The 25,752-nt window shown below is 55.4% G+C and overlaps 1 protein-coding gene across 1 annotated transcript in view; it reads right to left on the bottom strand.

The window, feature by feature from the left end:
* Window positions 1–13,577: 13,577 nt before the first annotated feature.
* Window positions 13,578–25,752, bottom strand: part of DBF4B (DBF4 zinc finger B) — a 34,002-nt gene continuing 21,827 nt past the window's right edge. The window contains exons 7-12 of the mRNA XM_032591183.1: window positions 24,391–24,424; window positions 22,894–22,943; window positions 20,246–20,358; window positions 17,388–17,496; window positions 17,137–17,261; window positions 13,578–16,331 (exon numbers count right to left, since the gene is read on the bottom strand). Coding sequence (XP_032447074.1) covers window positions 15,656–16,331; window positions 17,137–17,261; window positions 17,388–17,496; window positions 20,246–20,358; window positions 22,894–22,943; window positions 24,391–24,424 — 1,107 coding nt within the window. The 3' untranslated portion in view covers window positions 13,578–15,655. The remainder of the gene's footprint in view (window positions 16,332–17,136; window positions 17,262–17,387; window positions 17,497–20,245; window positions 20,359–22,893; window positions 22,944–24,390; window positions 24,425–25,752) is intronic.

The following is a 25,752-nucleotide window of genomic DNA, read 5'->3' as shown; positions in this document are numbered from 1 at the left end:
CTCAAGTCAGAGGAGGCCTCGGACTCTGCAGACAGGGTGGCGTGGGTGAGAATTGGAAGCTGGGGTGATGGGAAGATGCCATCCTGTCAGGAGGGAAGAACTTGGCTCCTCTACCCCCAAGTCCATTGCCCTCTGCCTTGCCCAAAGCAGCTCATCTTTAATATTTCAATCCCGTGGTTAATTTTTAAACACGGAAGTTTTCCTGATAAATTTTTCAGAGGGGCCTTTGCAGTGGGAGGCTCCAGGTTGTCATGGCAACATACCAGGCCTGAGCAAGATGGCTGCCCTTCCAGGTCTGGGCGCCCAGCTCCTGTGGGGAGTGGGGACTCCAGGCCTGAAGCTAGTGTGCCTGGAGGAACAGTGACCTCAAGAGAAGAGGGGGCACGAGAGTCTGGACTCAGGGGATGAGTTGGCTCTCATGAGTGGGCTCTCATGTCCCCACACCAAGCATCAGGTCTCACAAAGACCTGGAAGCACAGCAAGGGCCCCAGAAGGACCGGAGAGCCTTCTTCACCCCCATATTCATTTAAGACTGAAATCCAGATCCCCAGGTGAGGGTCCCGGCACTGGGCCATGCAGATGTGAGGCTTTTCTCTGCTGCCTTTCTTTTGTGGGGAGCAGGCTGCAGGATAGAAGGGAGCCTCAAGGTCACAGAATCTCATTGCCTGGTCCTAGCTGGCCTCCTCATCAATCACTTAGATTCCTCATTTTTATTGAGCATTTATTATGTGCCAGGCACTGTTCTAAATACTTTGCAAGTATTATCATATCTGATCTTCATAATAAGCCAGTGGGATGGATGCCACTGTTATCCTCATCTGACAGATGGGGAAACCGAAGCACAGAGAGGCTAACTAACATGCCCAAAGTCACGCAGCTAAGAAGTCATGGAGCTGCGATTCAAGCCTACAGAAACAGTTTCCAAGGCCTCCTCACCCCAAAGATAAGATAAGGTAAGACAGAAATGGCCCAGCATCCATGAGAGGTCATGGGGGGAGGGGGGGTGAAGGCGCAGAGCCTAGGTAGACAGCCCTCTGAGCGCCAAGGACACTGACTTGCCCCATTCCAGGCCGACTGGAGCTCCAAGCTCCATCCCAAGCCTTTAGAGTGTCGATCAGAATTGAAATAGAAAGTCAAGGACAAGGAGTCACTGTTTTCCTCTCCCTGCCCTGGCCTGGCCCAGCCCATCTCTGCTTCCTCCATGCCCCTGGGCCTCTACCCTTCCCACCCACCCCCTCGGCCCTCCTTCTCCCCTCCTGGGCTTGGTCTATCTCTGCCTTTCCCACCTGTCCCTGCCTAGACTACCTCTGCCCTTTCCTCTCCTTAAGTCTGTACCTCCTTGTTCTTTCTGTCCCTGACAGAAAGCCCCTGTTGGCCACCCAGAGGTGCAGCCTGTTCAGGCTCCTTGCCCTGAGTCCACTCTCTCAGGCTGTGCAGCTTCAGGGATGATCCAGCAGCCTCTCTGAGCCTCAGATCTCCCCCAACGAAAATGGTAAGATGAGCCCAGATGCAAGCTGTGAGGTTGGCTTTGGGTGGTGGGGGTCGTCCTGGGCCTGGAGAATTCTGGCAGGGTCGGCCCTGGTGCTAGCAGGATCTCCCCCACGCAGGAAGTCAGCAAGCTAACCATCTGGCCTCCCCCATCCCTGTGCAGACCAAGCTGACCCCCACTCTGGGGAAAGCCCAGACTGTTGGAAGAGCAGACACTAGGTCCCTTTTGTCCCATTTCCCGCAGCCTCTTCTTTCCCCACCCGGTAAGGCCCAACCTGGGCTGGACTGCCCCTGCCCCAGCAGGGCACAGGGCACGGGGGCCAATGAGAGCCAGAGCAGCTCTTGGGGCTGGGGGCTGGGCCCAGGAAGGGTTGGGGGAGCCATCAAGGGTGGTAGAGGAAGAGGAGGGAAACCAGATAGCTGGGCAGGGGGTTCATGGGGACACTCCCTGTCTGCAGGAAGAGAAAGAACAGGCAAACCCACCTCGGTCCCCAGGACCTCTGTGCTCCAGTCACCTGGGGTAGGGGCTGCTGCTGGCACCAGAGTCCTAACACCCCCTCCCCCCCAGCCAAGCTTTAGGCCCGAGTTCTATCAAAGCCAAACTGCTCCTTGCTTGGTCTGCCTCCTGCCCCTGACCTGCCCCCGACCTCGCCCATCATCCCTCAGTCCCTCCCTCGGGAGCCCCTTCTGTCCCCCTCCACCCACCCCCACCTACCCGCCCTCCTCTGTGCCCAGCTCAGCGCTGCTGGTGACCGGCCAGCTGGGCCTCGACCCCGTGCCCTGCTCTTGCCTCCGGCTCTCACGTGCCCTGGCTCATTTGATCTCAACTCGCCCGGGTCGTCTGGTGCTCATTTTACAAATGGCAGGCCAAGGCTCAGGGAGAGACACTTGGAGGTGACTGGCCCAGGGCCATGCTGGGGAGGTGCGGGGTCAGATCTCACCCTGGGGCTGCAGTTCATGTCTGCCATGGCAGCTGGGGCCACCTGGTTTCAGTGACTGTGCCCTCCCTAAAGCTCCCTTGTCACCAGCCCGTTCACCCCCCTAGGCATTGTCTTATGCTCCGTGTCAGGCTCACCTAGATGTGGGGTGCAGAAAGAAGGAGGCAAAAATCCCACTGAAGTCCCAGAATCACAAATACAGATGCCAGGCCCCCACCCTAGACCTACAGAATCACTGGCTCAGGAAGGGGGAGACTGAGGATCTGGAGGATTCTCGGATGCTCCAGAAAATTCGAGTGTCCAAGCACTGCCCCTCAAACTGTCACCCCAAATATCTCCTCCCAAACTTCCATCTCCTCCCATGACTTTCTCCTCCTCACTATGTCTACGACGCCAGCACTGCCCAACCCACAGAGGGCTGTGGCCCCCACTACTCCTGGACCTTTAAGCACACAGTTCTGGACGTCTATTTCTCTGATCACTGATTCAACTTCTTGCATGGTGACTTTTAGTCCCCAGAAGCACAGGCTGTGCCTACCTTTTTCCCTGCCCAGTGGGCTCAACAGTCACGTTGAATGGAAAGGCATCAGAAGGCCTGAGCCTCAGTTTCTCCATTGGTAAAATGAGTTTGTCATGGAGATCAGATGGAAGCCCTTTTTAATATGTTATTATCACAAGGATTAGTAATAATAATAATAATAATTGAAGAATGGAGTGTACATGTTCCAGCTAAACAGGGCTTTGAGGACTAGATGAACCACATGGGCTGGGTGGTGGCAGATGGCAAGGAGCCAGAGAGGCAGGGAGAAATCCCCTCCCCACAATAGTACCCCCCCCCCCGCAGTGTGCTGAGGCTCTATTGATCCACAGGACAGCGGGAATCCCAGACCGTGAGAACGGTTGAAAATTTTCTGATAATGGGATTTGACCTAAATTTTTGATGACAGTCACTTCCTTAGAGGGTCATTAGTCCCTCTGGGGACAGACTCTGGGCAACTCGGTCCCTGTAGGCAGCCAGGAGGGGTAATCAGGCAAGGCCAAGCCCACAGGCCAGTCTGGCCGGGGAGAACTCAAGACTCCTGCCACATTGTCCCCACCCTCCACCAGCACCACCTGGAGCCTGACAGGTAACCCCCAAATGCCCTGGCTTCTGTGTCAGACACCAGCCTTCAAGCTGGTGCCAGCTGCCCAGCACCCTGCCCCTGACACGCGGGAGCGAGGGCAGGCCTTACAGATGTTAAACACCTGCTCTCGCCAAATCCCAGGCAGGACATCTGACAAACATCAACTCCTCGAATCCTCCACGCAGCCTGGCAAAGGAGAGACGACTATCAGCCCCATCTTATGGATGAGGGGGGTGGGATTCAGAAGGCAGCAGTGGCTGACCCCGGTCACTCAGTCAAAAGCAGTGGGGCCAGGAGCCACCAAGGCTGTCCTCCCCAAAGCCTTTCAGACCCAAGCTTAACCTGCTGCGTGAATGGATCTCTCTTCGCAGCCCTCACCCTTCCAGAGCAAGCTGGGCTCAGCTCAAGTCCCAGAGGCAGCTTCCGGCCACCAGCCCCCTCCCAAGAACCGTCTCCTGCCTCCAATCCCAGGACAGAGCTGTGACCTTGGCCGCATGGCCATAACCCCAGTGGGGCACTAGGGCTCCAGGCACAGACCCGGTGGCTCCCTGCAATGACTGCCATCTAGCAAGGGCAGGGGACTGAGCCTTGCTGAATTGACCCCCTCCAGCAAGAAAACACAAACACTGAAACACACACCCTCAGCAGAGGGCTTCCGGGGTAGCATTTCCAGTAAATGCTGGTCTGGACAGCTTTCACAGGAGCTCAGCCCAGTGACTAGGATCCCCCCTCCTCCAGCTGGCTCTGATAAGTCTATCTCCTAGGCCTGGAGGCTGGAACTTCTCCACCCCCATCCTGTTTGCTTCCCCCACATCCTGCCCTTTTCTTGGTTCTGAAGGAGTCTGGGTTTCCCCAGGGGGCAGGCATGACCCACACAGCAGCTCTGTGTGGTTTAGAAGAAGAGTCCCTTCGGAACACATGTAGCCTCATGAGCCCACAGATTTCATTCAGTCTACTTGTTGGGGCACCCTTGTGCAGTGAACAACCAGCCCAACTGTACACGGTGGCCCTGCTTATTCTTTTGCCTCATCCTTCAGCTTCAGGCTCCCTGTGACCACAGGTTTCTGCACTTCCAGAAGCTCCCCCACCTCTCTGGGCCTCAGGCCCAGCTTTCTTCCAAACTGGACAGAAGTGAGGTGTTGAGATCAGTGGCAAAGAGGGCAAAGGGACCCCTGTGGCCCTCTTCACTATACCCCTGAGAGAGAGGCAGGCCGGCCCAAGTGTATCAATCTTGACTCTGCTACTTAAGTGCTGTGTGACTTGGGCTTGTTATTTCACCTCTCTGTGCCTGTCTCCCCCCACCTGTAAATGGGAATAGCGACAGCCCCATCTCCTAGGGCTGTGATGAGCATTACATAAAATCAATATATCTAAAGGCATAACAGTGTCTGCCCCAGTAAGCGCCCAGCAATTGTAATATCTCTAGCTTCTAAAGTCCTTCCTGGCTACCTTCTCTCTCCCCAACAATCCCCCACAAAAACCAGGAGCCCTCAGCACACAAAACCCTTTCCTATCGCCACCTTCTGGAGGTGAGTGATGCTGAGATTGATGTTATCATAAATCATCCTGGTTTTAGGGCTCAGGAAGCTAGGCCTCAGACAGGTGATATGACCGGCCCGAGGCCAGAGCAGGTGAGCACACAAAGCCCCATCATCCTCACCCCGATGGCCAGCGTGTGCCCCCAGACTCGCCACATGACCTGCAGCAAATAGAGATCTTGCTGCTGGCTCAACACCTTGCTCAGCCTGAGTTTCCAAACCAACGCAATAATTTCGGACTCAGCCCAGCAGTGCCAGGGTGTGGCACTTCCTGCTGGGACATGGGCTCAGTGCTGCACGGGCTCCATCATCAGCCCCGTACATGCCGAGGCCAGAAGTGCTTCAGGGAGAAATGCCAGGTGGGAGGTAGAGGGCTGCAAAGTGTCCTTCCAGTCAGGGGGAAATATTTTGGACACGTGGGATTGCCCCTGTGCCGAACTTGAGAGTCCTTGTGGTGGGAAGTACCGGGTCTGGGAGAGAATTACTCCACTGCTTAAAGATCTGGTTGACTTTGAGGGGCGCCTGGGTGGCTCAGTCAGTTAAGTGTCCAACTCTTTTTTTTTTTAACTTTTTAAATATTTGTTTATTTTTGAAGGAGAGAGACAGAGCATGAGCGGGGGAGGGGCAGAGAGAGAGGGAGACACAGAATCCGAAGCAGGCTCCAGGCTCTGGGCCGTCAGCACAGAGCCCGACGTGGGGCTCGAACCCACGAGCTGTGACATCATGACCTGAGCTGAAGTCGGACGCCCAACCGACTGAGCCACCCAGGCACCCCAAGTGTCCAACTCTTAATTTTAGCTCAGGTCATGACCCCAGGGTCGTGGGATCAAGTCCTGCATCATGCTCTGGGCTGAACACGGAGCCTGCTTGGGATTCTTTCCCTCTCCATCTCTCTCTGCCCATTCTCCGCTTGCACTACCTTGCTCTCTCTCTCTCTCTTTCAAAATAAATAAATAAATAAACATAAAAAAAAAAAGATCTGGGGTACCCGGGTGGATCAGTCTGTTGGGCATCCGACTTCGGCTCAGGTCATGATCTCACAGCTTGTGAGTTCAAGCCCCGCGTCGGGCTCTGTGCTGATGGCTCAGAGCCTGGACCCCGCTTCGGATTCTATGTCTCCCTCTCTCTCTGCCCCTCCCCCGCTCGTGCTCTGTCTCTCTCTCAAAAATAAACATTAAAAAAAATTTTTAAAAAAAGGTCTGATTGACTTTGAGCAAGTTACTCAACTTCTCTGAGCCTCAGTTTGCTCATCTGTAAAATGGGCAGGCAAAAGTTACCTGCCTTATAGAGTTGTGAGAATTCCACCCCAGGGGAGACTGAGGTACAGATAAGGCAGGGCTATGACTACGTCCCCTGGGGAGGCTGCAGGGAGGTCCCTGGGAAGGCTCAATGCTAGAGAGACCCCCATTGGAGGTGACCACCGCCCCATAGATCCACAGAACCCTCCACTCCTAACCTCACCCCCTCAGACACCCTGTTGGGCATATTCAGACTTGGTCACTCACACACATATCACAAATGCACACATGCCACCCACTCAGCCAGCAGAACGACACCCAAAGAGACTCCCCTGTCGCCTGCATACCCAGTAGTCAGGCTGAGCAGTCAACTCCTAGCCAACACAGGCTTGGGTGCACAGTTCTCAGATGGGGGTGACATCAAGGATGAAAGCTGGACCAGGGACAAAACCCAGCCAGGATACCCCATCCCTGGCCTTGGAACCATCCCTGCGGCCCACCCCCAGGGAGCCTGGGCAGACACTGAAGGCAGCCTCCAACTCCTTCTCTTTCACCCCTGCTCCACCCCCACTCCACCCCACCCCCACCCAGGCCTGCCTGCTCAGGACCATTAACCACCCTCTTCCTCACTGCCTTGAGTGATGGTCCATCTATTATGCATGCTGCCTTCCTGCTCTATTCCATTTCCCGAGTATCCCCCCACCCCCCCCCCCACAAACCCCTCCACCTCCCCTAAGGGCTTTTAACCAAGTACATTAGGCAGGGCCAGATGCCAGTCTGACAGATGTCTGTAATGCTAGCCTCCGTTTCCCTCCTTCCTCCCTCTGCCCAGCCCAATCTACCTCCCACCACTCCCAGCTGCCAAACTTCCCAGACCGCGGTTGTACCCCTCCTCCGAATCTCTCCTCTACACCTCCTAATTCCGCCAGGCCTTTGCCATCCTGCCCTCCGCCGCCCCCAGTTGGCCTGGCTAACTTTCCGCTTCCAGCTCCTGGAGAGCCAAGCCGTGCTGAATGAATATTCCATCTGGGTAATTATTATTCACATGATATTAATTAATTATTAATTGCAATTAATCTCCTTCATTCCTAACTTTCCTCTGGGAGGCAGGAGGGGCCTGGCAGCTGAAAGGGACAGAGGGCGGGTGGAGCTGGCATTTGTGGGTGAGCTTGGGACCTCCAAGCCTTTTCCCAAGGCCCCACCCTCGGGCGAGGACAGGAAGGAGAATGACAAGCCTATCAGTGCACAGAGGGGAAACTGAGGCAGGATCAAGCACTGAGCTGTTCCAAGAAAGCCCACTGAGGGTGGCTGTGATGAGAAACAGGAGCCCTAATCCTTGATGGAGCTCTTAGCTGCTTCTCCCTGCCCCCTACTGCCTTGCCCAAGCCCAATTTGGTGTAGAACCACTTGCTTTGGCAGGAGAGGAGTGGGGGCTGGTGGAACCCTGACCCAAGGCTGGACTGTACCCTGGGCATTCCAGCGTCCACGGAGGACAGGGGATCCCCATGATGATTGGAGGGGGCCTGGAGTGAGGCAGCTGGGTGCTCCCCACTAGTGGGCTCCAGCACCCATTATACAGAAGGAGAAGCTGCGGGAGCCGGCTTCTTGGGGAGGCGCCCAAACCCTGGCTGCCTGGTGGCCTTCCTTGGGTTCCAGGCCTGCTCCAGACCCCTGGCCTCACACCCAGGGCCACTCACCGGGCCCCCTGGTGGCTCCTGGCGGACCCTGGTGTCCAACTGCTGCTTTCGGACCTCTCCTCCGGAGCTCTCCCCCACCAGACGACTGGGCTCTGTGACTTCAGGGGCTTCCGGACTCCCCAACTGGGGTGAGACCCGCCAGTGCAGAGCTCCGACAGGACCCCGGGTCCCAAGACCTGAGGAGACAAGGCCATAGCTGCAGGCGGATGCCCACTGAGGGGCAGGAGACTTGGGACTGGGGTGAGCACACTTCATCCCCCACTCTGATGTGCCCCTTGGAGCTGGGCGGATCTGGTCCCCTGCAGAGGAAGAGCCTGATGGGGAGGGGGCCAGGAGCTTTCCTCCCGCCCGCCTGTCACGACTGCCCCCCCTCACCCGCAGAGACCTGCAGAGTCCGTTGGCCGGCGGCAGGGGGCTGGCCGCGGTGGGGCGGGCCAGATGGGGACAGGTGGGTGCACGCGCCCTCCGTCCCCCCCTCCCGTCCCCCCCGCTCCCCCCCCCCCCGCGATCGGACAGGCTGTCACCCCGAGCACTGCAGGAAAATGTGGCTGCAGCAGAAAGCGCCGCAAACCCGGGGCGGGGGCAGGGAGGGCGCGGGGGCCGGGGCCGGGGGCACTCACCGGGCGGGGGGAGCAGCGGCAGCAGCAGCAGCAGCGCCGCGAACGCCCAGCGCCGCAGCCGCCTCATGGCTCGCTCATAATCCTCCGGCTCCGGGGGCTGCGGCTGCGAGCGGCGCGGCGAGGGCGGGAGGAGGCGCGGGCGGGAGGCGCGGCTGCGGGAGCCGCGGGCGGGGGCGCCGGCCGGGCGGGGGGCGAGGCTGGCGGCGGCGGCGGCGGCGGCGGCTGCGGGGCGGGCGCCCGGCTCAGCTCGCTCCGGCCGCGGCCATCCCGGCTGGGCGGCGGGCCGGGTTAAGAGCCGAGCGGCGAGCACGTGAGCCCAGGGCCCGCCCCCGCCCCCCGGGCTCCCCCGCCCCCGCCCCCCCCTCACCCCAGCCGGCCAGGGCCGGGGCCGCCGCGACGGGAGGACAAAAGAGGCGCCGCCCGGAGACCGGCCCTCCCGCGGCTCCTCGGGGCCCTCGGCAGGTGCACGGCGGGGCGCGCCCGTCGCGGTCTCGCGGCCCCTGCCTTGGCCATCCCTCGCTCCGAGGACCTCTGGGTTTGTAGGGGGGAAGGCGGGAAACAGGGACGCCGGGCTCTGACCCCGAGGCGGCCAGTCTGGGGGACCGCACGGTCGGGGGTCGGGGGCGTGTCTTTCCGGCTCAGGTTCGCCCCTCCGGCGTGGTACCCAGGAAGGGGTTTCCCTGGACCCAGACACGAGGTCCCGGGTCGAAGGCTGTTAGAGCTGGGAAGTTTAGAGGACCAGCGACGGGACCGAAGGGATCTCTCACCCACCTACAGGAGAGCAGGTCACTGCAGAGTCGTCCCACACCCTGGGTCCAGACCCCTTTCCATCCTGCTGACTCCTTTTCCAGGCCAAAGATGCTCCTGCCTCCAGGAGGGCTTTGGGGATTGCAGTCACCAGAGCCACCAGCAAGGGCTGGTCTACTAACTCTGGGCTCCTGAATCCCTCACACAGGATACCCCAATTCTATCCCCTAAATATATAAAATAGCCAGGTCATTTACATGCTGTTAGCATACCTCATTCCTGCCCCTCCCTTGCCAGCCCAAATCTTGGAGGAGAAGACACCTCTGGAAACACCCACCCTCTGTCTTCCACTCTTTGGCCAGACAAGGTTACCCTGTCTGCAAACCTACCTGACCTTCCAACCTTTTCTCCCACTGAGCCCCCTAGTGCTCTTGGGCTGCTGGGTAAGATGGACCCCCACCCATACTGGGGGGCTGGGATCTCTGATTTCAGCTAGGGATCTCAAGAGCCTGAGACCTGAGATGGATGGGGGTGTGGTAGGGCTCGGGCACTGCTGGTGAGGTCCCACCATGACCTTGTGCTCAAGACCAGAGCATCCTCAAACCTACACTGGGAGGCCACAGGTAACTGCAGAGTGGAGTGGAGGCAAGGAATCCCTTCCTGGGTCCTCTGCTTCCCTAGGGACCCAGGGCCTCTGCCTGGGATGGGGGAGCTGTTTCTGGCTCGTGACTGCACCCCCCCCCCCAGCTCTATTTTAGGCCCAGGAGAGGTGAGAAGGCAATTTCCTGGGAGGTGCTGACATCAATGCTGGGAACGGGGTGACTACCCCCAACAACCACCTGCCACTCCAGACCCAGATACTCGGCAAGGCTGAGCCGATTGGTCCATCACTCTGGAGACATCTTGGAAACCTCTTTCAGGGTGTAGGGGCTCCCAGGAATGAGGACCTACTATGTGATATTCCTTAGGAACTCAGTCAGGAAGGAGAGAGTGTTTTCATTTCACAGGTGGGGAACCCGAGACTCCAAGAAAGAGGTACCCATGTGAGCTTCCCAAAGTCCAAGAGCTGGCAGTGAGTGGCCATTTATCCCACCTTCCACTCTCTGACTCCTCCAGACACCAGTGTTTGTTTTGTCCCACCAGTTCCAGGGCCACAGCAGTGAGCCCCAATCTTGTGTGCCTCCCAGAAGAATAGGTGTGGTTTGTCATTGCACAGTGGAGGGCACTGGGCCTGGGGGAGTCTGGATCCCCTCCCCCAGCATGACCAAGACCACACAGCATGCTCAGTCTGTGGCCTGGGCCTGGTCGAGGCACATTGCTACCATTTTCTGTGGCTCTGGTTCCTTGAGGTTCCTGTTGAGAGTTCTTCCTGGCCCCCAAACTGGCTCTTCTCTGGTGGCATTCTGAGCCAGCTCCCATGGTAGCTCAATTATATGGCCCCATGACCCCCAACAGCCCCCTTTTCTCCCTGGGTGGGCCGCTTCAAGCAGGCTCAGCTGGTATCTTGACCCTCCCTTGAGCGCACCTCACTCTCGAGGCTGAGGTCCCGCCTTCCCGCTCCTGTGACTCCTGTGTTGCTTCTGCTACAAGCTTCACACCTCTCCCACACAGGAGACTGCCTGTTTCTCTCACCCACCTTCTCTCCTGAGGTCAAGAGCTGTGGAGGTAGCATCTCTTCACACCAGGGGCTCCCTGGGAGAATCCTTACCCCAGTACACAGCTATGGAGGGCTACTTTGGTCCCTTCTGCCCATTGCTTGTTTGCTCCAGGAGGAGGACGGGACTCTGGAAATCAGAGACTGGTGGTCACTATTCTGTCTTGATGGCCACCCTCTGGTTCACTCTTGCTGAGGGAGCTGTTAGGCTCTGGTCCCCACCCCCAGCCCTCCTTCAGGAGCCCTTACCACCGAGAGGCCTGGGGCCTCCTTCCCTGAAGTTCTGCCCTCCAGCCAGTTCTTCCCTCAAATTTTCCTGCACAGGGGCCAAGCTGGGCTGATGTGGGGCCAAGATGTAGTCCCAGCAGCTGCAGGTAAGGGAGGGGTGTCTGCTGCCCTTGGCCCCTCTCCTCCCCTCTGCCCAAAAACTCTATCCTGGAAGACATGGTGGGTGGGAATTCCTGCCAACGGAGTCTACCCAGGCCCCATGCCCAGGCTTCGAGGCCTGCCGCAGAGGCCACGCCAGGCGAGGGCAGGGTGGGGCCACGTGAAGAGCAGGACTTAGGGCTTCAGGCAACCAGCTGATGTCCCAGTCCTGGTTAAGGGCTGTGTGACCTTGAGCAGGTCTCCCGGCCTCCCCAAGCCGGTTTCCTCATCTGTGAAATGGGGGTTAGAATGCCCCTTCGCGACAGTGTTGCAGGGGGTAAATGAGTGGCTGCCTTCAAATCCTCAGAGCAGCACCTGGTGTACAGAAATGCTCCCTCGATCTGGGCTCACACCATCCATGTGGCCCTGAAGGTGCCATGGAGAAAAACAGCTTCCTGGCCCTTGTCCTAGACCCAAGGGACTCCTTTGTGGCTTGGGGTCTTGGGGCCCTCTACCCTGCACATGGAGAGACTGCCTGTTGACAGGATGCTGAGGGGTGGGGAGCAGAGAAAACGCCCAGACCATCAGGACCAGAAAGTCCTTCTGCTTCCTCCCAGATCCCAGCCCAGTGCCCTGTCCTTCCCACTGGGATAGAACCACTCTCCTCACCTGATGAGATCTTTCCCGAGGGAAGTCTAGTGCTCCTTCCTCCCTCTCAGTTGTCCTTGAGAACCCTTCCTGCAATCTCAAGCTCAGGGAGGAATTGGAGGAGCCTGGGGTCCCAGGGGCATCCATCCTTTGAGAGGTTTGTAGTGCACAAATGTAGTCATGCTCCCGAGGGCCCAATATGCCGGGGTTGGGGGGTGCGGCATACACCCCACTCCCCTTTCTCCCCCTCACATGGGATTTCTCGGGTTGTGGAGAACCAGTTGTTGGAAAAGTGGGGGCGGGCCTGGGGACAGGGCGTCTCACAGAACCCCTTAGCAGCTTCACCCACAAGTACACACAGGAGATAGGGCCATAGGTCATGAGGTGGGAGATTAGTGAAAATGAGCTCTGTTGAAAGGTCCAAAAGAGAGGCCTCACAGGTACATGTTGCAGAGGGGAGGGGAGGGGAGGGGAGGATAAAAGGTTAGTTTGTTGAATGTTTATAACATCATAACCAGATTTAATTCTTGTGACTTCCTAGTAAGGCAGAAACTACCATTATCTCTGTTTTTCAGCTTAAGAAAACAGCATCTCAGAAGCCTTGCCCCAGGTCAGAGTTAAGGGAAGGACTGGGAAGTGAACTCAGGCCTGTGTGACTTACACTATAGGATTCTCAGAGTATGGAATCTGGACCTTGAATCATAGGGCATCCTTGCTGTTGTCGAGGGGGATTCCAGGTCAGTGTCAGAGAGCAGCCTCAGGGCCGGAGTGCCCACGGTGGCCAGACAAGGGACCAGCCTGGCTGGTCTGGGGACAGGAGGTGTCAGAGACCAGGGAGATAGGGTGGCTGTAAGGAGAGGATGGGCATCAGGGAGAGTGACCAGGAGGACCTCAGCCTGATGGGAGAAGCTGAGGTAGAGGGCACCAGGAGAGGCGCAGGACAAAGGGGGAAGGGGAGCCGGTCTTGGAAGGAGGAACAAGTCTTTGGGTAAGTAGCTCTGTGGTGGTGGCAAGGACAGAGGGATCTAAGGGAGCCGGTGGCCATCAGGGCATTTTATTATTGGAAAGGACTTTTGAAGGTCATGTCATCTAAGCCCCTCACTGAAAGATGAGGAAACGGAGGCCCAGATTAGTAAAGGGACCCCCCAAAGACACACCGAGTCAGGGTGTGGCTAGATTCCCTGCCTTCCCACCTTGCACAGGTGGAGAGTAGAATTCAGAAAAGGAGTCTGGGTGGAGCTTTCTCCACCCAGGTCACATCTGTGAAGGTGTGCAGAGGTGAGGACAAAGGTCCCCCAGGCCCAGGTTGGGGAAGCAGGGGTGTTAGAGGGCTGGTTAGGGCTCTAGGAGCTGACTCAGGGCAGACATTTGAGGTCTGTGCTGAATGAGGCTGGTACAAGAGGGCAGAGGCTGGGGGAGGGGAGGACCAGGCTAGAGTGGGGTCGAGCAGGGGAGCCAGGTTTCAAGGTGGAAAAGGAGAAAGTGAATCTGCCTTTGAGAATTATCAGGTTATGCGGTGACCTTGGAAGGGACAAGCCCAGTGGAGCGCTTCAGGCAGAGCCTCCGCGGGTTTGGAAGGGCAAGAAGGTGCAGACATGGAGGCAGTGGCTGTAGACCGCAGGAAGGAGCTGGAGAACAGTGGGGGGAGCCTGCTGAATCAATGCAAGTGTTTTCCAGGATGGAGTTTTAGGGCAGAGAGAAGAGATGGCAAACCCAAGAAAAGGAATTTGATGAGGCTGGCTGGGTGGACTGGAGAGCAGGGACAGTGACAGGAAGGAAGGACACTGCTTCCTTTGTAGGAGTTGGATGTGGAAAGGGGATCAGGAGCAAGGAGAAGCAATGCCTGTGGAGTCTGAGTCAAGGTCATCTGCGGAGGAGTGGAAGGGGTTTGAATAGTCCTCATGCCAAGGAGCCACTGAGGGCAGCACCCATCTGTCCGGCCTCAGGTCTCCTGGGGCCCCCTTTAGCAGCAGAGCCAAATGAGTGACCAGAGACTGGACAGATGCCGCCTGACCTCCCCTCGGCCCTCAGGGGCTGTGACATACGCTCTCCCACTTGCAGGGGGCTCCTATCTGGCCATCCACTTACTCTGTCCACATCTGCTGGGCTTGAGTCTTGCTCTGGGTCACTGGAGGGCACATCAAGGCCTGACACACTGCATTCCAGCCCTATCCCTTTGCTATTTGTTATTAACAAATTTATTTACAGTTCCTGAACCAAGATTAATTGTGAAATTTAACAGGAATGGCATAAAAAGGCCAAACATGACCTCTATGAGGGTTGTACACACAGTTGCTCTATTTCCAAACTAACAACTCAGGTCCTCACCCACAGCGAGGCCCCCCTTTCTTCCTCCAAAATGAGACACAGAATAGCACCAGGCTTCTTGTAGCTTCAACATTTAAAGAAACAAACACACAGACGCAGAGAAGGGTGAGAAGAACCACAGCACAAAATGTAAAAAAAAAAAAAAAAAAAAAAAAAGTGGCCAAAGAATCAATAGCAAACCCATCTCGTCTCCAGATTAATGGCTTGGCTGAAAGAAATGGGGGGAGGTCCTTGGGGAAGGAGGGAGAGAAGAGGGTGATGCAGAAGTTGGCAGGTGAATCCCGACCCTGGAACAGCAGAAATGGCAGAGGGCAGCCAGGGAAGAGCAGAGGGGTCCCCAGAGGGGGCTCTGGCCATATCCTGGGCTCAGGAGAAAGGTCATTTCAGCGCCAGGCTCCCACCAAATGCAGGGGGGCGAGGGAGCTCTGGAGGTGCTGCAGCCCAGCCCCTCCTCTGCTTCGTATGTTCCTGAGGATCTGTGTGCACGAGCGTGGGGGGCTGGGGGAGGGGACAAACAGGCATTTCAGAAAGCAGGAGAGCCACATGCTCCTGGGAAAGGAGGCTGGGGTGGGGGTGGGGAACACCAAAACTCGGCTCTGCAAGAGGCAAGTGCCTTCAGAGGGACAGGAAGCCAGGCCAGGGCTCCTGCCGTTCTAGATGCTTTGTGGTCCCTCCCTATGCCAACCTTGCCTCTGCCTCCTGGTGTGGGCAGCTGGCAGGGATGAGCAAGCCCATCAGATTGCTGCCTGGTCAGGGAGCTGGCTGGAGGAAGGGGTAGAGGGCAGCCCCCAGCCCAGACTCTCTTGGTCCTAACCTAAGACCCGGTGAGTGGGAGGACTGGCTCTGTCGAGCCTACAGAGCTTGGCCATGACAACTGCTGTTCTCTTGGACTTCAAAGGCCAGGCCGGCGGCTCTTCTGGCTCTGGTGGGGAGGCCCTGAGGTGCTGTCCTCCCTGTGCTTGGTCTGGCCCCTGCTGGCTGTGCAGCACTCAGCAGAGTATAACTTCTGTGTATCTGGCCCTCAAGTAGAGAGCTACTGCGTGTCCCAGGAGACTCATGGTATCAGTTCTCTGCTGGCACTGGGCTAGGGCTGAGACAGGGAGGCTGGGAGGCCCAGAACCATTGGGAGCAGCTGGCTCCCCCGCTGGTTGAGAGCAGGGGACAGAGGTAGACGGGCTCTCTGCGGGTCTTCCTGAAGGCTGCACGTCAGCTGCTGAGTGCAGGTGGGCTGACAGCTGGCCTGGAGCCACAGGGCAGCTAGGGAGCTGGTCAGCCAGGGCCAGGGGCGGCACACTCAGAATCCTCAGATCCCAGGGGGCTGTCCTCCCCTGGCCAAGGGGGCTGTGTGGCCCAGCACTCCGCTGGCCCATCTGTGGGGAGGGGGAGGCAGGTCTGTGGGTGGCACCAGGGGAGGAGAGGGGCCAGAGGCCTGTGCTCACAATCAGGAGGGGGAAGGAAGAGGGGGTGCCCGCCACTGGCTGTCCTGGCGCCACAAGGGCTGGTGGCTCTTGGAACAAAGAATGAGGCCTGTGGCCGGGAGACCCCTGACCTCTTTTCAGGATTGCCACTGGGGAGCCGAATCTTCCGCTTGTGGCCAAAAAGTGCGACATCCGAGCCAGAGAGTTCTGTAGAACCAGAGCTTGTCAAGAGGCTCTGGTGTGCAGGGCTCCTGGACACTGGTGTCTCTGGGGGGTCTGCAATGACATCAACTGACCCTCCCAGCTCCTGGCAGCTTGCTACTGGTCCCAGCATCTCACCAGTCCCCACAGGTTCATCGGTTGCCTTCATGCTGCCCACCGTCCCATCCTGCTCTGGAGTGCCTGGGGCCTGATGCTCGTCTTCCTCTTTCATCCTGGGAGATGCTGCCCTGGGATGGCAGGGCTGGCTAGGAGGCGGAGCCTCAGGACACAGCAGGTCACGATCTGAACACGGGGAGCCTGGCTGCCTGCGGGACAGAAACACTGGGCCTCAGGGCTCAACTCCAGAGCAGGTGGCAAGTTGGGATCTTTCTGGGTCAGGGCTGAGGGCAGGGTGTGGGTGGGGCATGCATGGCACTACCCTTCTCAGTTTTAGCATGAAGAAAGCGGCCCGCTCTGGGGCTCTGTGAGAGGCTTGCTCTCGGGCTGCCCCTGCAGTAGCGGCCAGTGCTGTCTGCGTCTCTTTTGGCTCTGTGGCCTGTGGTCAGGGCTGGCCAGAGGAACAGGTTAGAGGCTGTTCCATTTAATAATTCCACAGCAGAGGCTGTGCCCTTTGGCGGCTGGAGAATGCAGCACAGAGCCTGGCTCTCCAAGCTGAGCCCGGGGAGGTGAAGACTTGGGTCAAGAGGAAAGAAGCCACAGCAAGCTGGTGGCAGCAGAGAAAGCTGGGCTGGAGATCCCCCTGCAATCCTTTCTGGGGGTAACTTACAGAGAGGCTGAAAGATACTGCATCTTACCTGTCTGGGAGGAACCCAGGAATCCCCCTCGCTACTTTTAGAAGGCCACACAGGGACATCAGCAGGCACATGCCAGGAGCAGCCACTGCTGAGCTGCCCTCCCTACCCACACAACCATGGCGATGGCTATGCATCAGGATGGGAGCCATGTGCTGATCTGGCCCAGTCCCCATCAGCTGAAGCCACAAATGGAGGGCTTCCAACCGCCACCAATCCCTGGTCCTGTTTGGCTCCTTCCCCTCTGGAGTGGGCAGCAGCAGGACGGTGAGGACACGGCAGCACCCACCATGCCAGCAGGGCCGCTCATGGTGCTCACCTGGGGAGGCTGGCCTGCGAGGGGGTGTCAGCAAAGCTGTGGCCGAGCTGGGCAATGACCCGATCGACTTCTGCATACGGGTGGGCTTCTAGGGCAAAGCCCCGGTGCTGGGCGCTCTGGAGATGCTGCCCGGGGTGAGAGGGGCACAGGGCATTAGTCAAGGCCAGGGTGAGATGCGAGTGGGGTGGAGGCGGGTAGGAAAAGCGCGGTCAGAGCAGCCTGGGAGCAGCTGCTTGGCAGGGAAGGCTCACCGCGTGGAGCTCTTCAAAGGCCTCTTGACAGCACTCACAGAAGCCCTTCCTTCTCCTGGGTGGGGTGCGGGTGGCCAATCGCCGGCTTGGCTCTCGGTCCTTGGGTTCTCTGGAGGAAAGCATTGGGTGGGGGTGGGGGAAAGCAGTCACTGTTGGGGCCCTCGGAGGGAAGGACCAGAACAGTCAGGCAGACCTGCCTACACTTGGCACCTCCCGTCCAGGCAACGAGGAAGGCGAGGCCTCTCAGAGGGGACCCTGTCCGGTCCCTGCCCACACATCTCAAACCATAGGTGAGGGCGTGTGCCAGGGGCAGCAAAAAGGTCTCCTAGGGCAGTTCCAGCCTGACACTCAAACCCACGCTCATCTGACCTGCAGAATCAAAGGGCCTCAGTGGTAGTGAGGGCACCATACTGCCCCCAACCTCCTCCACCCCGAATGTCCCCTTCCCCTGCTTCAGGTGGCTTCCTCCCTCACGCTGGCTTGTTCCTTGCATGGATGCCACCTTCGTTGAGGACTTTCCAATCTCTTTCTCAAACGTGTCTTCTCGTCTGAATTTCAGGCCCATCTTTCTAGTGGCTGCTTGGCTGTATGAGCAAGCTCAACCAAGTCCAAAACAGCCCTCTCTGAGGACTTTCTAAGCATGATGCAAAATGTAGAAAACATGGGAAAAAGCTGATAAATTCAACTACATGCAATCTAAAAAAATGTTTGCATGGCAGAAAATGTAAATAAAAGATAAATCACAAACTGGGGGAGGGGGAGGTGTATTTATAACTAATAGGGCTCATTTCCCTAATACATGAAGGGCTCTTTACAAATCAATAAGAAAAGTGATCAATAACCGAAAAGAAAAATGGGCAAAAGATATAAAGAAGGTTCATATGAAAAGAGTCAAACGATCAAACATATGAACCTACTTAACCTCATTCATAATGAGAAAAATGAAAATGAAAATTACACTAAGATACAGTTTTTAAACTATCAGACTGGCAGAGGTCAGGACATCGGACAGCTCACTGTACCAGCCAAGGCAAGAGGGGAGATGGGCTCAGGGCCAGGGTGTGAGAGCACACACTGGCATCACCCCCACGAAGAGCAATTTGGCTGCATTTATCAACATTATAAATGCAGGTACCCTTTGACCCAGCACCTCCGCTTTTAGGAATTTATTCTACAAATTCACTCTGCGTAAGACTATTCACTATAGCATTATTTATAATAGCAAAAGCCTGGAAATAATCTAAGCATCCATCAGTAAGAGACTGGTTAAATAAAATACTGTAAGACTACACAATGGAAGACACTGAAGCCACAGAAGAGAATGAGGATGCTTTCTAGGGACCAATAGGAAATTAATCTAGAGTACATCAGTGGGGGGGCGCCTGGGTGGCTCAGTTGGTTGAGCCTCCGACTTCAGCTCAGGTCATGATCTCACGGTTCTTGAAGTTCAAGTCCCACATTGGGCTCACTGCTATCAGCGCAGCAGAGTTGGTTTCAGATCCTCTGTCCCCCCGACTCTCTCAAAAATAAATAAATCATTGGGATGCTTGGGTGGCTCAGTCGGTTAAGTGTCAGACTTCAGGTTAGGTCATGATCTTGTGCTCCGTGAGTTCGAGTCCTGCATCAGGCTCTGTGCTGACAGCTCAGGGCCTGAGGCCTGCTACAGATTGTCTCCCTCTCTCTCTGTCCCTCCCCCACTCATGCTCTGTCTCTCTCTGTGTCTTGAAAATGAATAAACGTTACAAAATATATATTAAAAAAAAATCATTAAAAAATGAGGATGCTTTCTAGGGACCAATAGGAAATTAATCTAGAGTACATCAGTGGGGGGCGCCTGGGTGGCTCAGTTGGTTAAGCATCCGACTTTGGCTCAGGTCATGATCTCATGGTTTGTGAGTTCGAGCTCCATGTCGGGCTCTGTGCTGACAACTCAGAGCATGGAGCCTGTTTCAGATTCTGTGTCTCCCTCTCTCTCTGCCCTTTCCCCACTCACGATCTGTGTCTGTCTCAAAAATAAATAAACATTAAAAAAAAAAAAAAAAGAATACATCAAGTGGAAAAAGCTAGAAACAGCCCAATGTTATGCTACTCTTTATATAAGAGAAAAGGATGCATAAACTACGCCTGGACACAGACCCACACTATGGAGATTAGAGGGCAGGTGTGGAATACAGACTTTTCATTTTAAACCCTCTGTAACTTCTGAATTTGGAACTAAAATACAATAATTTAAAAATGAAAAATATTAAACATTTCCTCCCACAGATTTTCTCCAGCTCGCCCCTTCTGCCCCCGCCCCTGGGCCACTCTCTCCCTGTAGTCCTCCCTGCTGCACTCTGCTCAGTGAAGGTTCACATTCTCACACATCTGCGGAGGAAGAACACCCACAGCCTATGAACCACTCTGGGCCACACAATGCGGTAGGTCCCCAGATTCCTTGCCCCTTAGTTATTCCTGATGTTTAGCCCCAAAGGCCTCCAGCTCTGATGTGCATAAAAATCACCTGGGAGCTCACAGGAATGCAGTTTTGGGGGATTCATCATCAGAGACTGTGATTCTGTAGGTGTGGAGTATGAGAACCTGCCTTTTTAATGGGACCCCAGGGGACTCTGATAAAGATGGTCTGTAGACCTTTTAGAAACCAGTCTACTGCCCTCTGGACACAAGTCAAATTCTTCAGTAGGGACGGAAAGCACCAAGTAAAACGGATGAAGACTCCTAGGGTCTGGGCTAAGTTCCCAGAATAGACTTTGCCTAAGGAGCGAACACATGGCCATTCCCAAATCAGACCAGCAGGCTCTGGAGGGGAAGGACCCTGCCTGCAACCAGCCCTTGGTACTCAGACCAGAAAGACCCACCTGGTATGATGCGAGCTGCCCAGGGTCATCGGGGCTTCAAAAGGGCTTGCATCTTTGGGTCCCAGAAAAGAAATTTCAGGAAAGGATTTAAACTGATGGTGGAAAGGACGAAACTTCCTGAAACACAGAAAACTTCCATTTTGACTACAGTGGGGCAAGGATAGGATGAGGAAAGCGGCCAGTCCCAACCCCCTAGAATTCCAATCCTGATAAAATGGCCACTCCCCTGCACAGGGTTTTCGGTTCTAGAACCAAACCCTCACCAGCCTTCCTGGTTAGATGAATATTTATGCTCTCCCGGTCTACTCATCAAAGCCCAGTTTACCTCGCTGCCTCATCTGAGCTAACGGGAACAAGTGGTTCTTAGCCCATTTTTACAGAAGAGGAAACGGAGCCCAAAAGGTTCTGTGACTTGCCCAAGGGCTCACGACTGGGGAGTGGTCAAGACCAGGCAACAGGGCATGTCTCCCAACTAGCGATCTATCTCTCTACTTTGCTTCCTGACCCTGAACCACCTTTAAGGGGGCGCCTGGCTGGCTCAGTCAGTGGCGCATGCGACTCTTGATCTTGGGGTTGGGAGTTTGAGCCCCACATTGGGTGTGGAGATTATTTAAAAATAAAGTATTTAAAAAATAAATAAAACAAACCATGTTTGAGGACTCTAGCCTGACAGACCTAAATGGAGGAAGGTTTAAACCAGAACAGTGATTTTCCTATTCCAAGAAGAGGAACATTTTTGCTCTGGGCTGCTCCTTTGTACCACCCGAGTGGAGGTATTCTGAATGGAAAAGAGAAGCACAGTGAAGGTTCTGGGTAGTCAGATCTATACTGAGTTGTTTTGGTGGTTTGCCTAAAGTTGCTCATGTTCCAGAAACTTTCAGAACCAGATCTGGGGATCTGTGGATACTCAGCAAAGCCTGCTCATAGAACTTGCAGGCTTGGAAACCATGTTTGGTTGAAACAGTGGGCACTCCAGGAGAGAGTGCAGGCCATGGGTTCCCCAGGCGGGGCATGGTGGGAGCCCTGTGGCCCACAGGGTCTTCTTGGATCCTTAAGAAGGAGGAGGTGCACTTCACCACCCCAGTACCCCTCTTTCTTCCTCCTCAATGTTTTGTTTCTGCTTAGAAGGTTGCAAAGTTGAGGTGGGTGAAGCTACAAGGCTTCAGAAGAGCGCATAAACAGAACCACAAGAAACCTCATCTCCACTCCTGCCTGTGATGCCAGGGGCACACAAACACGTGGACACCATTCCAGTAAGTGATGTCGCCTGTGCCACGTGCAGTGAGACGCTGAGGCACTGGTGGCGTCTCTTATGCCGCTGTGTATGAGTCATCGCTACTTGTATTTAACTGGTAGTGAAGGGGCTGAGTTTGGGAAGTACCCCCCGCCCGCAACTGGAACTGAAGGAGAGAGCATCTCATTACCTTTCTGTGTTCCCTCCGCTAATTTTTGGGTCACCAAAGCCAATTCTGTACTGTGGTCAGGTACTGAGAAGGAAATCTAGGTCCAGCTGGAGGGTAGGCAGGCATGCCAGGCTCCCAGCACCAGGTCTTTTAGCTGCCCTGCCTGAGGCTTAGGGACCCAGAAAGCTCTGGTCCTGGGAGTCTCTGCTAGGTTCACATGAGCTTTTTCTTTAAAAATAAAAAAACAAAAAAACCTTTAGGGGCACCTGGGTGGCTCAGTTGGGTAAGTGTCCGACTTCGACTCAGGTCATGATCCTATGGTTCGTGGGTTCAAGGCTCAAATTGGGCTTTGTGCTGACAGCTCAGAGCTTGGAGCCTGCTTTGGATTCTGTGTCTCCCTCTCCCTAAGAAAAACCTCTGAGATAATTATAGATTCGCAGGTTTTTGATCTAGTGCTTATCGAAGAGTCAGTAATAACCAAGGTGACTAACAGCTCATAGATTATAACCAATGTGACCCTCCTGCTCTAGGTAAGAAGGGGCCATACTGGTGGACATTTAGGGCTGAGTGAAAAGGACACCAGGCAGGACATCTGGATTCTGGCCTTGGGCTAAGATTCATTGGCAAAATGGCCGTATACAAGTCCCTTAATTTCTCTGACCTTGATTTCCCCACTAGGAAAAGGGTAGAGTCTCCTCATGCCAGTCTTTCTCCTCATGAGAGAGCAGGTGTCAGAAAAGGGTTTTGCACAGCCAACCAGAAAGGCTTCCAGTACAGGGTGGTTTGACAAGGGAGTCTCCAACACCACACCAAGAGCCCTGGCTTTGGTCACGAGGACCATACTGGCACTGTCCTGGGCCAGCAACAATTCGGTATTAAGCATCAGTGTGTGCCCACAGGGAAATGAGGAGCAGTAATGAGCCTGGATGGGACATCATGTGCTCATAAAAGCAGAGCATTAGAAAGAGGTAATTCACACACAGGGTCACTAACCTCTGACTCATGACCAAGAGGAGTGCCACCTGTGCAATGCCACCTTCAGAGGCTCCTCCTGGTCTGTGGGAGACTTCTCCATGACAGGGGGAGAAAGCGGTTTCTGGGGAAGACGAAGGTGCAGGGCTGAGGGGCTCCATGACCCCCACGTCAGCTTGGGGCCCCTGAGCACCTCTCCTCTGTGCGGGCCTGGTGGGTCTGAGGGGAGGGAAAGGGGAGAGGCCCCCCTACCCCCCGGCCAACCACCACTACTTGCCTGCTCTCATCTTCAATTTTGAGGAATGGTGCCTTCAGTCTGGCCACTGGAAAGAAAAAGCACACACGTCAGCCATCTGTGGGCTCCGATGCAGGGCCCACACCACACACACACAGGAAACGCTAGAGAGGTAAGGCTCTGCCAAGGTTTAAGAGTTGCTCAGAGCAGGAGCCTACGCCACCCCGAGGCACACCTTTCCATTTGGCTGAGGCAGGACACCCATTCCCATCTCCTCCGGCCTCTACCCTGGGAGAGAGAATTCCCCCACTGGGGAGAGGCCGCAGGGTGCCCTGAGCCCCAAAGCAGGGTACAGGACCCTCCCGTGTGTGGATTCTGGAGGCTGTGAGCCGCAGGTCAGAAACCTGGCTGCGGGGCAGAACCCAGCCCCAGCTGGTTTCTGCTTAAAGCCCTGGGTCCTTCCCTGACCTTTCCTCTTGGGAGTCTCAGAATCCTGAGGGGCCCGAGAACACTCCCAGGCAGAACACTCCCGGAGGATCCTGGGTTTTCTGGGGGAAAGCAGGGAGGAAGAGAGCTAAAGAGTGTTTAGGGATCACAGCAGAGGGCAGTAAAAAAAACATATCAAGGGTGAAATCTCGTTCCTGAATGAACAGGGCAAAGGGGTGCTGGGAAGACAAATTTGCTCAGTTAATCAGGAGATTCATCCTCTACTAGCTAATTATTCACACAGTTTCTAAAACCTCTTAGGTATTAAGAACCACCTCTACTTCCCACAGTGACCAAAGCCCTGTCAGAGATAACAGCCCCAGACCCCATCCAGAGGCTGGCGCCTCCCAGCTCGCAGACCCACTCCAGGCTCCACCAGCGCCCAAGCAAAAAGCAGCCTCACTCCTCACATGGCAGCAGCTCCCATTAATTACTTTTTGGGGGCGATTTCTTGTCTTTCTAATTAACTCAGACAGTGATTAAAATCAATTCCCCCACAGATTTCCTTGAATTTTGAACATGAGAGGTGCCAAGTGACTTTTCTTAGCTCCTGCTTGTGCACGAATAAATGCCACTTAAAGAGCATCTTTGGGAGAAACATCCAGGGGGAGAAACTCTCTTGCGGTCCAAGAGGGGCTGGGAGCCGGGCTGTCAATCTGCCTGTTTGTCAATTTCAGGGAGTTTGGCATTTGGGAAAGTGGTAGGCAGCTGTCAAACTGCCCACCCCAAACTGCTCTTGAATCAGAAGGAAAAGGAAGCCGAACTTCAGTTAATGCCCAGAACGGGCAGGGGATGTAGGAGCCAGAGCGGCCGCGTGGGGTCTTGGCGCCAAGGAAAAGCCCCGGCTGGGCAGCCCTGGACTTGCTCATGGGTACCCCTCTCTTGCCCTCCTGTCTGCAAAGCTCAGGCCCTGGAAACACAACAGGGCAACACAACCTGGACTCGCTTCCTGCCGCAGAAAAGTGAGCAGATGCTGCCACAGAGGGAGCCGTGGGGAAGCGTTTAGGAGGGAGGGACTGCAATTAGATGAGGAAAGCTACCACACTGACCTTTCCGCGTTCTTGACTCTGCTGGACGCGTTCCCTAAATGGAAAGGGAAAATAGGTTAAGGATGCGAGGGAGCTAGAGGGTCGAGGAAGAGGGCCCGGTGAACCGAGTCGCTGTGAGTCTGCCCCACTTTGCTTCCTGCTATGGGCTGGGCCCTGAGCGGAGCCAACTTGACAGGACGGCTCCCTCTGCCTCCCCAGGGACGTGAGGAGCGGTGAGTGCGGTGTGTGCATCTCAGTGGCAGCTGAGTTTGTGGAGGAAATGCAGGACAGTGAAGAGCAAGAGCCACAGAAGCCCCAGGCCTGGGCACCAAGTGGAGTTGTGCCACCCGGGGTGTGACAAGCACCTCCCTACCTGGCCGATGTGGCACAAATGCAAACAAAGTAGGTAATAGACTGATGCAGAGCAGGTGCTCACTAAATGGCAGCTTGCATTTCCTAGGCACTGCTGGCATCCCAGATCAGCTTACAGGACAAGTGTAAAGAGACTGCCTCTTGCCTTCCTGTGCCCTGTCTTGTGTATTAGGACTCTCTTGGTCAAGACCAACGTTTAGGCCAAGGTCAAACTAATATTACAAACTAAATGGAAAAATGTAAGAAATCAGGTAGAATTGGGGTGGGGGCGGGCAGGAGAGATCTAGTGGGTCCATGACTGTCTGTGCCTCTGGGCCCAGTGAGATTAGGATTCTCTTCTAGGCCACTCCTCCAGGGCAAACATGACCCAAAGCAGCTTCCATATTTCCTCAAACATCAGCAGACTGCACCCAGAACTCACTCTGGAAGATCCCTAAGTATCTACAAAATAGATTATTAAGTGAACAAAGCAAAGTAAAAATACTGTGCATTTGCATAAGGGGGGGGGGGGACTTTGACATATCTGTTTGTACATGCACGGATCCTGGAAGGAAACCTGAAAAACTGTTTGCACTGTTTATCTCAGGGAGGGAGCTTGGTGGCTGGGGAAGAGAAGTCGCAGGGGAGAGAGACTCATTGCATAACCTTTTGAATTGTGAACAATGAAAATCTATTTAATAGCAGCAGCAAAACCCCAAAGACTCCCAGACCAGAGGGTGTGGAGCGAGGGGAGCTGAGGCAGAGGTTCCATCTGGTATGGCTGTGGTCTACTACCACTGTTGGTCCTATTCCTGGGTGCCAGGCCCTGCAAGGCTTAATCCTTTTTTCAGATTTAGGCTGGATGAAGACACCGTGACTTTAAAAATCAGCCTGGGTTTTGGTGTGTGGTACACACAGTTCCAACTCCAGCAAAGGAAGGAAAAGCCAAATAAGAATTTGGAAGGTGACAGCTATTTCAAACCACAACATCCCCTGCCCCCACCCATGCAATCTGCAGGCTCATCCCTGGCC

The sequence above is a fragment of the Lynx canadensis genome, chromosome E1 (assembly GCF_007474595.2).
Source record: "Lynx canadensis isolate LIC74 chromosome E1, mLynCan4.pri.v2, whole genome shotgun sequence".
NCBI classification, from domain to species: domain Eukaryota; kingdom Metazoa; phylum Chordata; class Mammalia; order Carnivora; family Felidae; genus Lynx; species Lynx canadensis.
This window is presented reverse-complemented; position numbering and strand designations above follow the sequence as displayed.